The sequence below is a fragment of the Hipposideros armiger genome, unplaced genomic scaffold (genome assembly GCF_001890085.2).
Source record: "Hipposideros armiger isolate ML-2016 unplaced genomic scaffold, ASM189008v1 scaffold_310, whole genome shotgun sequence".
Classification (NCBI taxonomy): Eukaryota; Metazoa; Chordata; class Mammalia; order Chiroptera; family Hipposideridae; genus Hipposideros; species Hipposideros armiger.
Window position 1 is genome coordinate 839436 of NW_017731660.1, and position 13206 is coordinate 852641.

A 13206-nucleotide genomic window follows, 5' to 3' on the forward strand; every position below is an offset into this window, starting at 1 on the left:
TAAACATTCACCTTATTATTTGATCACACGTCATATATTACTTTTCTCCCCCTCTCAAAATGAGGTGTCATTCTTATCTCTTCTGATTATAAAAGGAAAAAATACAGAAGTAAAACACACTGGTTTTAAAACACATTAAGCCAAAGCGTAAGAGAGCAGTGCCTAATGTCTCCTGCGGTCCTGTTGTGTAGCCTCTGCTTTGCATAAACCCTCAGCACCATCTCTTTGTGCCGCAGCCTTTTTGTTCCCTGGCTGCATTGCTCATCCTAAGCCACCTGGGATGGCCCTCCTGGGCAAACCTTTCACACCAGCCTGGGTATTTATTTTGTATTAAGGTGTGTCTGAGCCCAGGACTCGCACAGTTTACATTGTGATACACACTACCAATCGTGAAGAAATTTCCTTGTCCTGTGCTGCAGTTTTAGTCTCTGGGGCCTGATAACGTATTTTAGTGTAAGTGAAAATGGACCTCCCCACTGTTCTCTTAAGTTGCTCATTGATTAAACACCATGATTGCACCCCCAGTTTGGGCCTCTGTGGGGGTCGCCTGCCCACCTTGGAGCTGTGTAGGGGTCACCTCCTGCTGCTGCCGTGCCCCCTAGTTCTCCCGCCCGCCTGCCTGCGCCTGCCTGGCTGGGATGGGCCCACTCCTCCTGTTGGTGGTCAACACTATTAATAGTTACTTAATCCTGCTCTGGCGGGGCCAGGGTGGGGAGAGGAGAAGGAGGGGATTCTCAGGAAAGAAGGGCTCCATGGCAGGGCCTGAGAGCTCATGGCCAGTCCTGAGGACCTGGGAGCTAGGAAGGCAGGAGGTGGGACTTGCCAGGAGGCCAGCAAGGAGGGTGCCAAGGACACTATTTTGGATGGTGGGAACCCAAGTTTGTTCTGGGGTCCCTGGCTCTAACCTATGGCAAAGGCAGCCAGAGCTGAGTACGGCCTTGCAGGGCCCTTGTGGACTCTGAAACCCAGCACCTTTGAGAGATAATAAAGTTTTGTTTTGTTTTGTTTTAAAGATTTTTATTGGGGAATTGGGGGTATGGGAACAGCGCTGGGGAATTGGGGAAGGGGAACAGACAAGTTGCTGTCGTTTTGTTCAACAGTCTAGTTGTGGAGGACGTGGCTTCACTGGCCCAAGTTGGCACCATCATTGTGCTCTTCCTGGGCGAGGCAGATCAGTCGCTGGCTTCTGGATGGCCGCTCACTGCGGCTGCTGGCCACTCACGCTGGCTGCTGGCTACACACGGTAGCCCATGGCAACCCACTGCCACAGGGGCTGCATGCAGTCTATACCGTTGCCGGCGACTCACGGCAGCCCAGCTCCAGGTTGAGCTGTTGTTCAGCATCTTAGCTGTGGAGGGCAGTGTCACTGGCCCTCATATGTGGGATCCGAACCGGGGCCCTCTGGTGTCCCAAGCCAGTTCTTAACCATCGTGCCACTCGGCCGGCCCAATAATAAAGTTTTTTATGAAGGAGGAGGACACAGTAGAGACAGGCGACTGGACTCCTGGGGCCCATGTGTGTCCAGCAAAGAGTCTGGAGTGTGCTGTGCTCCAGGCGTGGGGTGGGTGCGTGGGGGAGTGGCACAGGGAAGAGAGAAGTCACAGTGCAGGCCTGGCCGAGCTGCAGCCTGCTCCTTGGGAACATGGACACCACCGCCATGCAAGTGCTGGAAGAGGAAGAAGTGGGGCGCTGGCTGGGCCACCCAGGGCTGAAGGGTAAAGAGGTGGCAGGGGAGGGTCCTCTCAATCCTTGCCCCTGTTTCAGGTGGGAGAGGGTCTGCCCAGCCCCTCTGGGGTCTCTAGAGGCTTCGAGTGCAGTTCTGTGATGTGGGAAGAGACCTGGCTGGACAAAGGGTGACAAAGGATGGGGTGGGCAAGCTGGCAGCCAGGTGTGGCCCAGGGGAGACTGAGGGTCAGCGGCATCAAGACGCTCCTTTCCCACAGCCAGGCCACCTCTTTCTGGCCATGCTCGGATTGAAGGCTCAGGAAGCCCCAGGAAGCCCCGCATCCCAGAGGAAGCGGTATGAGAATCTTTTAAAAGTTACTTTGATATGTGTGTGTATCTTTCTGATTCTGAAATTTGTACTACTGATGATGGAAATTCTTAAAAATTTCTACTCAGAAAAGTATGAAAAAGAAAATAAAAACCACCCTGAATCCCCTATATTGTTAGGTTAAATTACATGAGATTGTTATTTTTGTTGGTCAGAAATAGTGGAATATCAATTTCATATGAACATTTTGCTGTTTTTCTAGTCTTTTTTTCTTTGAATAAGGACTGCTTTGTAAAATGAGGGAGTTACAGCTTTTGGAGTTCACGTTTCGTTTCTTACCCCAACCACCCCCAAAATCCAGTTATCCAGTTGAATGGATACTACTAATAAAATGAGACAATTCATTAAAATAAAAATTCTATATTAGATTTAAATTCCATTCAATGAGAATCATAAACATATAAGTCCTAAGTTGATGTTTTTATTTTATTTATTAAAAAAAAAACTTTATTGGGGAACAGTGTGTTTTTCCAGGACCCATCAGTTCCAAAAGTCATTTTTTTCAATCTAGTTGTGAAGGGTGCAGCTCACTGGCCCATGTGGGAATTGAACCGGCAACCTTGGTGTTATAAGCCTGCTGTCTAACCACCTGAGCTAACCAGCTACTCCATGTTCTTATTTTATTTTATTATTATTATTTTTTTAAGATTTTTATTGGGGAATTGGGGGATGGAAACAGTGCTGGGGAATTGGGGGAAGGAGAACAGACAAGTTGCTGCCCTTTTGTTCTTTGGTCTAGTTGTGGAGGACGTTGCTTCACTGGCCCAAGTTGGCACCATCATTGCGCTCTTCCTGGGCAAGGCAGATCAGTCGCCGGCTTCTGGACGGCCGCTCATTGCGGCTGCTGGCCACTCACGGTAGCCCATGGCAACCCAGTGCAGCAGGGGCTGCAGCCTACACCGTCATCGGCGTCTCACGGCAACCCAGCTCCAGGTTGAGCTGTTGTTCAGCATCTTAGCTGTAGAGGGCAGTGTCACTGGCCCTCATATGTGGGATCCAAACCGGGGCCCTCTGGCGTCCCAAGCCAGCTCTTAACTAAAGCGGCCGGCCCCCCCATGTTCTTATTTTAAATGGTAGATAAGTTAACAGTGTTTTCTGAATTACAGAAACTTCCCAATTACTAAGATTCAAAATAATTCCTTCTCTAGCCTGCATCCCTTCCCCTCGCTGTGTGAACTGAGTCATGTGCCCCAAAGGCATGCACTGAACTTACTTAGTGTGTGCCCACTGCTCTGGGCTCGGAAACTCCCAGAGGAAGCCCCTGCTATAATACAATAGACTGGAGGCCAGTGGAGAAGAGGCCATAAATGTAAATGTACATTACATTGTAATGATCTGGTTGGGGTTCTTGAGGAGGGGTTGTTGTCAGTGAGGCCCTGGGAGCAGGTAGGCCTCTGGAGACGGTGACATTTGAACAAAGACCTGAAGGGGAGGAGCTGTGCAGAGTTAAGGGGTGGGGGGAGCGGCCAGGTAAAGGAGGCAGCCTCAGGTGTTTGAGGGACAGCAAGGAGGGAGCTGGGAGGCTGATTGACTGACAGAGCAGGAGAGAGAGGAGGAGGAGTAGACAGGGTGAGGGGCCAGCACCAGGGGTTTGGGGATCTGACCATTGAGAAATGTGGCATAAGGCCACCTGACTTCACTGGAAGAGGGTCCTCTTGCTGCTGTGTTGAGAGTAGACGGTGTTTAGGATGAAGCAGGGAGATGGTGAAAGGCTTCCCCCACTGCTCCTACCCTGTAGTGGCCCAGAATACGACAGAAACCATGGAGGCCGCAGAAGCTGACAGAAGAGGTTGGATTCTGCGTGTCTCTGGCAGGCAGAGCTGATGGGTTGGAAGTAGAAGGGTAGATAAACAGAGGAAGCAAGATTTACTCCCCTATAGTCCATCAGCTGGAGAGAGGGAGATGGGGAAGGCTGAGGGGAAGGGCAGGACCTTGGTTTTGGAAGTTAAGTTCAAGGTGTTAAACATCCATGCAGAGCTAGCTGTTAGCCAGCGGTTGGATATATGGGTCTGGAGAGCACAGAAGAGGGCTGGGCTGCAAATAACTTATTTGAGATGTCTTGACATATAGTTTGTATTTAAAGTCACGAGGCAAGGGACCAGGTGCAAGGACTGAGCCCTGAGACCCTCCTGCATTAAGAGGACGGGGCAGCCTCTGAGATCAGAGGGACACCAGGAGAGCAGTGTCCCAGAAGGACATCCAGGAGGAGGGAGAGTTGCCCCTGGTTGGAGGCTGCAGCTTGAGCATGAGACCCCCACCAGGGAGGTCACAGGTGACTTTGGACAGGAGAACATCCTTCTAAGACAAAAAATGCCCCCTCTGGCCAGACAAATTCGTAAAGGCAGACACAGCCCAGGCTCCAATGGCTGGACCTGCCAAAGGTGACTGACAGCACCCAGCCCAGCACCTTTGTGGGTGGCCACAACTGGCTGGCCAGTCAGTGCCAGGGTGCCAGGCTCTTAGCCTGCAGAGCAGGGGTGGCCAGGCGGTGCCCTAGGTCTGCACACCCACGAGTTACCTGTCTAGAGGGTGCTGCCACAAGAGGGCACCACAGGCACCAGTGGGTGCCACAGACAAAGGAGCCTGCAGGTGGGAGGCTGAGAGTGGCCCCAGATCGAGCTCAAAGAGTCAGCTCCTTGCTCCCGCAGGAGGGACATTTCTGTCCTTTAGAGGAGCCGCCAGCCTCTCTCAGGGAGGCCCAGTGCAGCCCATGACTATGGGGAGCACATCTTCTCAGATTACTGAAGCTGAATGTGGAGGGTCTCTGACTTCTGGGGTGCGAGCATGGTGCTGCTAACTGGGCCGCATTCAGAAATGCACCCTGTTCCTGGGGCCCCGTGTGCAGAAGGCAGGACAGGCACAGAGGGTCCTTGCTCACCCTAGACTCTCACCAGTTCCCTTTGTTTGTTCCCCTTAATTTTGTTTTTCCCTTTAATGTTTTTCTCAATTAAAAAAGTATAGAAGTAAAACTTGTCCATCAAATAGAACAATATAGAAGGGTATAGAGTAAGTGATAATAGCCCCCCAACTCCACATGCCCTCAAAGGTGACTGTTTTTACCTCTTCTGGACATTTCCAGCCCCTCCCCCATCTCACCCTGTTTCTATGAGGGCGGATGGCACCATACATTCTGTCCTGTCACCTACTCTGCCACTAACTGCGCGTCTCACGTTTCACTCCACATTTCGTCCATCCAGCCCTGCCACCTTGTCCCCAGGCAGCCATGCCCCATTTAGTGCTCCTGTTGCGTTGTCTCTGCTTTGAGGTTGTGAAAAAGAATGTTCGGATGACTCCCCCTACTTTTGTGAAGAATACATCCATAGGATAAGTTCCCACAAGTGGAATTTCTGAGGGCAAGGTTAGGGACCCTTTGTTTTGAGGCACACTGCCAGATCAGCCTCCTGAAATGTGCCCGCCATCCTGCTTACCAAGCAGTGTACCTGTGAGGGCCTGTCTGTGTCCCCAGCACTGGGCATCACCTGGCTCAGAGTGTGCCAGGCTGGAAGGAGGCCAAAGCTACTGCTTATTCTGTCTGGTTCCCGTCTGATGACATGGTCTAGCTGGCCCCTCAGAGCATCCGTCTCTCTTGAGGGCTGTCTGGATGGGCAGCCTCCACCAGGCAAGGACGTGTGTTTATGGGGGAAGGGCGGGTCCTGGCTCCAGGACCTTGGTAGGTGTCTTACTCTTGTTTGCTCATCTCTAAAAGATGCTGGAAATTTTTAATCGAGTGTAGCCATGGTTTTGTCTAGCAAGGTGCTGAAAGTTTTGACTACAACTCAAAGCTGGAAATAAGCGTATCTTAGTGACTGGCACTGTGTGGGTGAAAACGTTTCACAGAACAGTATCCCCCTCACCATGGATGTTATACTCGGATATGTTTAAGTTTTGTTTTTTTCAAATGTTGACCATGAGAACCGTCATCTTTGTTCTCCCTAAGAGGCCCCCAGGAATTCCAAAGAGGGGTTGGGGGATTTCTGGTGGCTTAGAGGCCTGGAGAACGTTCAGGGACGTCCTTAGTGAGGCCCTAAGATTGGATGGTGAAGGGGAGGCTGTGAAAAGACCCTGACTTGACCTTCACAGCTCTCCTGGGGCTTTTTCCCTTAGGCTGCTCCAAACCTGTGTCCCGTGTGTGGGGCACACCATTCCTTCAACCTGGAGTGTGGGCCCAGCTCTTCTGACTGTCTCCCTGTTGTCACACGCTGGAGTCAGGGGCATGAGAGCAGGGTGGGAACCCAGGAGGACGTGGGAAACTCTGCCACCTCATAAAACTGTGGAGGGTGTCTCCTTCCCCCTCAACTTTCTCTCACTTTAGGTTGAAGGGTGGCCCCTTTCTGATTACAGTGCCTGCTGGCCTAATTATATCCTGGGCTAATTTGTTAATGACTCTGGGCAGAGGTCCTGTGCCTTGGGCCGTGTCACAGCCCCAGGGCACCTGCAGGGGAGTTTTGCTGAGGAGCTGTGTGAAGGAGTGTGAATGGCCCCTGAGGCCCCTTGGGGAGTGGGCACCCGAGCCCTCTGGGAGCCCCATGTCCTACTGGCACTCACCTATCTCTGACGGATGGCTGCTTCTCTGTCCATGGGTTGTCAGTGTGCGTCCTTGCCTCCCTAGGAGCCCCTGGTACCTGGCACTAGCAGGACCCTGCCATTTTCATTCTACTAAACAAGTGGCCCTTAGTGCCTTGACATTAAAAAACACTTCCAGTTTTCCTTTTCATAAAAGCAATAGAAACTTCAGGAAATATAAAAAAGGGGAAAACCACCTCTGACCCCACCCCAATGACTCATGACCCCAAGTGTGTTAACATTTTGGTGGAGGCATCTCATGACTGGTCCCTTTGCTCTTGTCTGACTCATTGCATTGTCCCCCAGGAAAGTCCCACCTGGCCATTGTGCAGAAGGTGAACAATGAGGGTGAAGGTGACCCCTTCTATGAGGTCCTGGGCCTGGTCACCCTGGAGGACGTCATTGAGGAGATCATCAAATCCGAAATCCTGGACGAGTCAGATATGTTCAGTGAGTTCCACCCTCCCCACAGACCTGGAGCCCAGAGCCTCTTTCCTGCTGAGGCCTGGCATCTGCTGTCCTGGGTGGGAAGGCCACAGTGCGGGGACACTGGGACCCAGCCCCTCGAGGCCCAGGCAAGCAGGGAGCATGCTGCTCAGAGTGGGGAGAAGAGGCCGCCTGTGCCTCCCAGCCTTTGCTTCAGGGTCAGCCTGGGGACCGCCCTGGGCCTGGCCCTGCTGCTTCTGTGTGGAAGGAGGGACCGGCAGGCAGGCTCACTCCAGTCTGTTTCTGAGTCCATTAAGGGGACAGCGTGCTCAGCTCCAGATTTGTTCTCTTGCAGCTGACAACCGAAGCCGGAAACGGGTATCTGAGAAGAGCAAACGGGACTTCTCGGCCTTCAAGGATGCTGACAACGAGCTCAAGGTGAAAATTTCACCTCAGCTGCTCCTAGCTGCTCACCGTTTCCTGGCGACAGGTAAGAGTGGGAGGAGGGCCTTGGGTGTTGCTGGGACATGGTCACAGAGGGAGGACTGGGCTCCCCTGCTGCTGCCCCACAGACAAGGACTGCACAGATGCCAAGTGTGGGGAGATCCGGCAGCCTTGGGGAGGGCGAGATGCCTCCTCCATCCCAGGGCACAGCCTACAGTGTGCTTTGCCTGCGGCAGACTTCCAGGACACATCCAGGTCACTTTTGATAATAAGCCCTGGGAGGACCTGTGGAGGCTTTTGGAGGAGGAGGGAGAAGGAGGCCCTTCTCCATGCCCAGGTGCAGCCCATAGCCCGTGCCCAGCTCATCCCCCGCAAGGGGCCTGCAGCCCGCTCTGTTCATGTCTCTCCCGCTTCCCCTCTGCCTGCATATGCTGGACTTGACTATAGGACCTGACCTCTAGAGCAGAGTCAGAGCTCTCTTCTCTCCTGGTTTACAGCTCCTGTGGGGACCTGGCCTGCCTACTCGCCCCCACCCCAATCTGACTTCCTTCCCAACCCTCACTTGCTAAAGGTGTGATAATTCCTTCTCTATTTCTCCTGCCAGGATATGTGTGATGTTGGCAATGATGCTAACATTTATCAGGTGTTTTATTTATACCAAGAATGTGCCTAAGTGCTTACACGTATTGTCCCATTTCCTCACGACCCTATGAAGTTTTAATCCCCATTTTACAGATGAGGAAATGGAGGTACAGGTCAAATAATTCGCCCAAGGTCATGCCTTGTTAGTGCAGGAGCCACTGTTCAAGCCCAGTGGGCACACAGACTCCAGTCCGCCCAGTCGGGAGCCCGAGCGCTCCCTTCCCGGGGGTGCAGAACCACAGGGAAGGGCCTGGCAGTGAGGGAGCCATTCTCCTCTGTTCCCCCGCAGAGGTCCCCCAGTTCAGCCCTTCTCTGATTTCGGAGAAGATCCTACTCCGGCTGCTCAAGTACCCAGATGTCATTCAGGAGGTCAAGTTTGATGAGCACAACAAATATTATGCCCGCCACTACCTTTACACGCGGAACAAGCCGGCTGACTACTTCGTCCTCATCCTGCAGGTGAGCGCCCACCCGCACCTGCCCTCTTCACTGAGACGGTGGGGACACGGGCTTCTCTGCCCCAGAGCAAGAGCGTGCGGCCTGCCCTGAGCCTCTGCTTTCCGTTGTCCATCCTCTTCCTGAGTGGCCACCCTTAAGCCCTCCGTTGCATTGCCCCTCACGTCTCCCCCTTGCCTCGTCCTTTTTACCTCTGTAACCCTGACCTGTGTTCTTTTAGGGGAAGGTGGAGGTGGAGGCCGGGAAGGAGAACATGAAGTTTGAGACGGGCGCCTTCTCCTACTATGGGACCATGGCCCTGTCCTCACCACCCCCTGGTGAGTCACTGGCCATACCTGTGCTGCCCTCCAGCAGGCCTGCAGGGGGAGAAGCAGCGAGTGGCCCCAGAACCTCAGCATCTAGATGGCTCATAACTAGTGGTGGGGGAGAGGGAGGCCTGCCAGGGCCAGAGCTGCGGGGCCTGGAGGAGGCCGCCTGGGAGAGCAGCGACGTGCTCCTTTGGGGGGACGGGAGGGGCTTCTGAGCGAGGCCTGCAGGGAGCTGAGAGTGAGTCCTGAGAGGGTGAGACCAGCCTCCAGAGGGGGGCACTGGGAGCAAGGACAAGTTGGGAGCCCCAGAAGGTTGATAGCGCTTGGTCATGATAGGAAGTAGGAAGCTGGCCTTGAGCAGGGGAAGTGTGGTAGCAGCATGGGCCAGCAGGCCCTGGTCGCCCTCACTGGCTGTCACAGCAGGAGAGCTGAGAGAGGAGATAGGTGGACGGAGGCTACAGGACCCAGGAAGACTGGGACTGGGAAGACCAGGGTGGGGCTGAAGGGTCCAAAGTGCCGTGGTTGGGAGCCAGGCTAGGACCAGTCGCAAACTTCTCAGACTTAACCGCTGCATCTTGTTCAGGGTCAGTTCTGATGGAATAAAGGGCCTTGAGGCCAAAGAGGGTACCAGATAACCTCCAAGAAAGGTTATGGCTCGTCCAGGGAAGGGGCCGTTCTGGCCACCCTGGGTCCTCTGCGTCTTCAGTCCTGGGTGGCTCAGGCACCCCCTGCCAGAGGGGCCTTGGGGCCGGAGTGGGCGCCCTGTAGGCAAGGCCCGCGTCTCACCTGGGCAGCTCCTTACTGGTTGTGGGACCCCTCCGAGCCTCGAGAGGGGCCCAGTTTGCTGCAGACTGGAGAGTGGAAGTCCGCTTTGGTTCTGGGGGACAAGCCACGTGGTGAGGTGTGTTTGCAGGTGCTGGGAGCCTCGGCTGTGCCTGCTGCTGTCCTTTGACAAAGAGGACCCTGTGTGGGGGCTGGGGCACCATGCCTATTGACACAGCTCTGCCCCTCTGCCTACCTGAGCCAGCTCCTGGAAGGAGGGAGGGAGAGACAACCTCCAGAGCGCGGTTTGGAGCAGGTGGCTGCTCCTAGGCTGACTTCTCTGCCCCTCCTGAGAGCACCTCTTGTTTTCCAGCTTGGGGAGTCTGGTTTAGAAGGGCACACAGTCATGGGACATTTCCTCCAGGCAGCGATGTGTCAGAGGCCTGGGTCACAGTCCTGGGTCACAGCCCTGGGCTCTGTCCCTTGACCTGGTGGCCCTCAGTTACCTCTTGGAGTGGCCAGAAGGAGAGGGTGATGACTTCTGAGCAGGGCTCTGGGGTCTACCTTGAGCACCCTCCCCATCATGGCCATGTCCCCTTTTCCACTGTGCCCCCTCGATGCCTGAGGGAGCCTGGACAGCAGGTCTGCTTCCTGTGGCTCCATGTCCTAGCCCCTGACTTGGACCCCACCCATCACTGACCTGTTCCTCTTTTGCCCCAGTGCTTTCAACCCAGGTCGGGTGTCCGCCTGGCAAGCGGAACTCCCTGCTCTCCTGGCTCTCAGGTAACCTGGCATGGCTGGACAAGTTTGCACTGCCACCTGTCTCCTGAGTACACACACCGCAGCTGCATTAACCTGTCCCAGCAGGCACTGAGGCTCCCTACCTGTTCACACTTGTGGGCCAGCCTGGCCTGGGGCCCATTTACTGGTAGCTTTGCTCTGGTCCTGGAAGGGCTTCCCCAAAGGTGTGTTGTGTTGTGTGTGTGTTGTATGTACTATGTTGTGTGCGCACATGCATATCCCCTTAAGGACTGAAGAACCTTCAGGGAAGCCCACACAACATACACAACACAGACACACAGCGCGCGCGCACGCGCACACACACCGCCCCCCACTCTCCCCTCCCCCCCGCACAGATGGCAGGTTGTGGTGGAGGGGTGTTCCCAGCCAGGCCAAGCTGTTCAGCCTCCTGATCAAGGCCACTCACAGGCCTCAGCAGGATGACTTCTCAGCTCAACAGCTTTCTCTCAAAAGCTTCCCACCTTTCTTCCCAGGATTTGCTTTTCATTCTGTGGCTGCTGGTATCTGCCTGCCAGGGGAGGCAGTGGCTGGGCAGTCAGACTGCCCCGTGTGAATGCCATCTCCACAGTTCTGAGCTCAATGATTCCGGGGGCTAACTTACCCTCCCTAAGTCTTGGTTTCTCATGTGACATGGGAACAATACATGTGCCCACTTAGAATTGTGGGGAACAATGAAGGAATTGATTTAAAGTGTTTAGTTGGAGCTCAATTATTACTTCTGTTTTTTCCTCTATTGCAACTAAAATGTGACATTTCAGTCAAGGTATTTAGGAAAAGGCCAAACACCATGTTCTGGTTCTGGCCTTTGGGATGTCACACTCCTGAGCCCTGTCTCAAGACTGGTGGGGACTGTGCTGGCCAGATCCATTCAGTTTGAGGGATCCCCATCCCATGTTCCAAGGCTGCAGAGGGTGGTCGGAAGTGCTGCCCTTGTCACTGGTATCCTGGCCTGGCGAGCCTGGAGGAGGTTGAGACCATGATGAGTGTCTCTGAGCTCCAGTCTCAGTGTGTGACTTAGAGAAGTGCCTGAGCCCCCACAGTCCTGAAAGCCTAACACCTCAGTCAAGTGCTTCACATTTTATATTCCTTCTTAACCACCAAAGCCCACTATGCTATTGATCCTCTTCTAAAAAAAAAAATTAAAAGGCAACTTAGAAGTCACTGGTCCCATTCAAACACAACTTTTGGCTGGCATGGAAAGCCGGTACTGGCCTTTGAGCAGGGCTGTGTGATGAACACAGATGGGCCATCTGGCCCTCACAGCCACCACCCCAGCCTCCCTCTTCCTCTCTGCACTTGCTCTGCTGTCATGTATGGCCAGGAGTTATGTGGACGAGGTCTGAATCATGGTGTTTTTACCTAGTGTGGGACCAGAGATGCTTTTCCATAAGCTGTCTAGTTAGAGTTTCACCAAGCAAACGTGCCTTCATTTGTTACTGCCCTCTTACGGATGACATAACCTCTTTATGAAAAACATTTGCTGTGTTTAAGATTATGTCCTTAGAATATTCTTTCAGAAATGGAATTACCAAGTCAAAAACCCCTATTTTTTGTTACATATATTGTTTTGTTATAATCATAAAAGTACCATAGCTTATTTAGAAAATTGGAAAAATAGAAAAAAAGTCTTAAGAAAATTAAGAAGTATAATGATATCATTATTCAGAAACAGCACTTCATATTTTGGTGTATTTCTTTTTAGGGCCTCTATTTTTAGTAGTCCATGTCACTAATTTGTGTTGGTTTTAAATTCAGTTCCTGTTTCTGGTAAGTTAATAAACATTAATTAAAAGCATTCCATTATCCAAATAATTAGTGTGAAATATTAAGTGATCACCCTAGGATTTGTTTTTTTCTAGAACTTAATCAGAGGTAGATTAAGTTCTAGAACTAGAACTTACTTAAGGTAGAATAAGTGACATGTGCACTTGATCCTGTAATGATTGGATACTACCCGATCGTAGAATATCCATACTGTATTTTCCGAGTTTTCTGAATGACACTCAGAAAGGTTCTATTTTCAGTTTAGTTTACATCGATAGAGTATTATGGACCCAGAAGGAAGGTTGTATAAGTCCAATTCTGTATATTCCACCCTGAAAGAGTATGTATACATCACTATGTACATGGGATATGTAGTAAATACTTGCTTCATATCAAATGTCTGCATAGCTACTTGTATGTGGAAATATGATTCATATGTCAGAAGGTAATCTCAAAGAAATGGCACTTGGGAAAAGTACGCTTGGGAATTTCTATACACTGGGGCAAAATCAGGCATGTTCCTGATTCAGTGTCATTTGGTTACAGCTCTGTTGGTCATTCAGTCACCTGGATGTTTGCTCTTTGCTGGCTATTTGTTAGAAAGGCTAACTTAGTAGTTAGTTAGTAACTTAGCAGTTAACTAAGCAAATCAACTTAGTCCACTTCCTGTTTGTTTAAACAAGCCAGCATGCCTTCACAATTAACTTCTTTGTGGATTTCATTGTTTTCTAGTGTTCTCAAAAATAAGAGCTAATGAGCTAATGATGCACAATAACATGTGCGGTTCCCTTTTCAAAATAAGGAGCATGTTCCTTCCTCATTTGAAGTTGAGTCATCATCCCCCTTTACTGGAGACAGTCCACGGGATGGAGGCCTGTGCTGCCCCTGGTGGCAGGAAGAGGTGTGGTGGCCAGCACTGCCCAGGGAGGGGGACTGGGACCAGCCCCAGTTGGGGGGTGGAGGGCAGCTTGTAGCTGTGGGGCCTCT

The 13206-nt window shown here is 52.2% G+C and overlaps 1 protein-coding gene across 1 annotated transcript in view; it reads left to right on the forward strand.

The window, feature by feature from the left end:
* The window catches only part of CNNM4 (cyclin and CBS domain divalent metal cation transport mediator 4), a 36477-nt gene that overhangs the window by 19675 nt on the left and 3596 nt on the right, over positions 1-13206 (forward strand). The window contains exons 2-5 of the mRNA XM_019660076.1: positions 6923-7066; positions 7398-7532; positions 8418-8587; positions 8805-8901. Coding sequence (XP_019515621.1) covers positions 6923-7066; positions 7398-7532; positions 8418-8587; positions 8805-8901 — 546 coding nt within the window. The remainder of the gene's footprint in view (positions 1-6922; positions 7067-7397; positions 7533-8417; positions 8588-8804; positions 8902-13206) is intronic.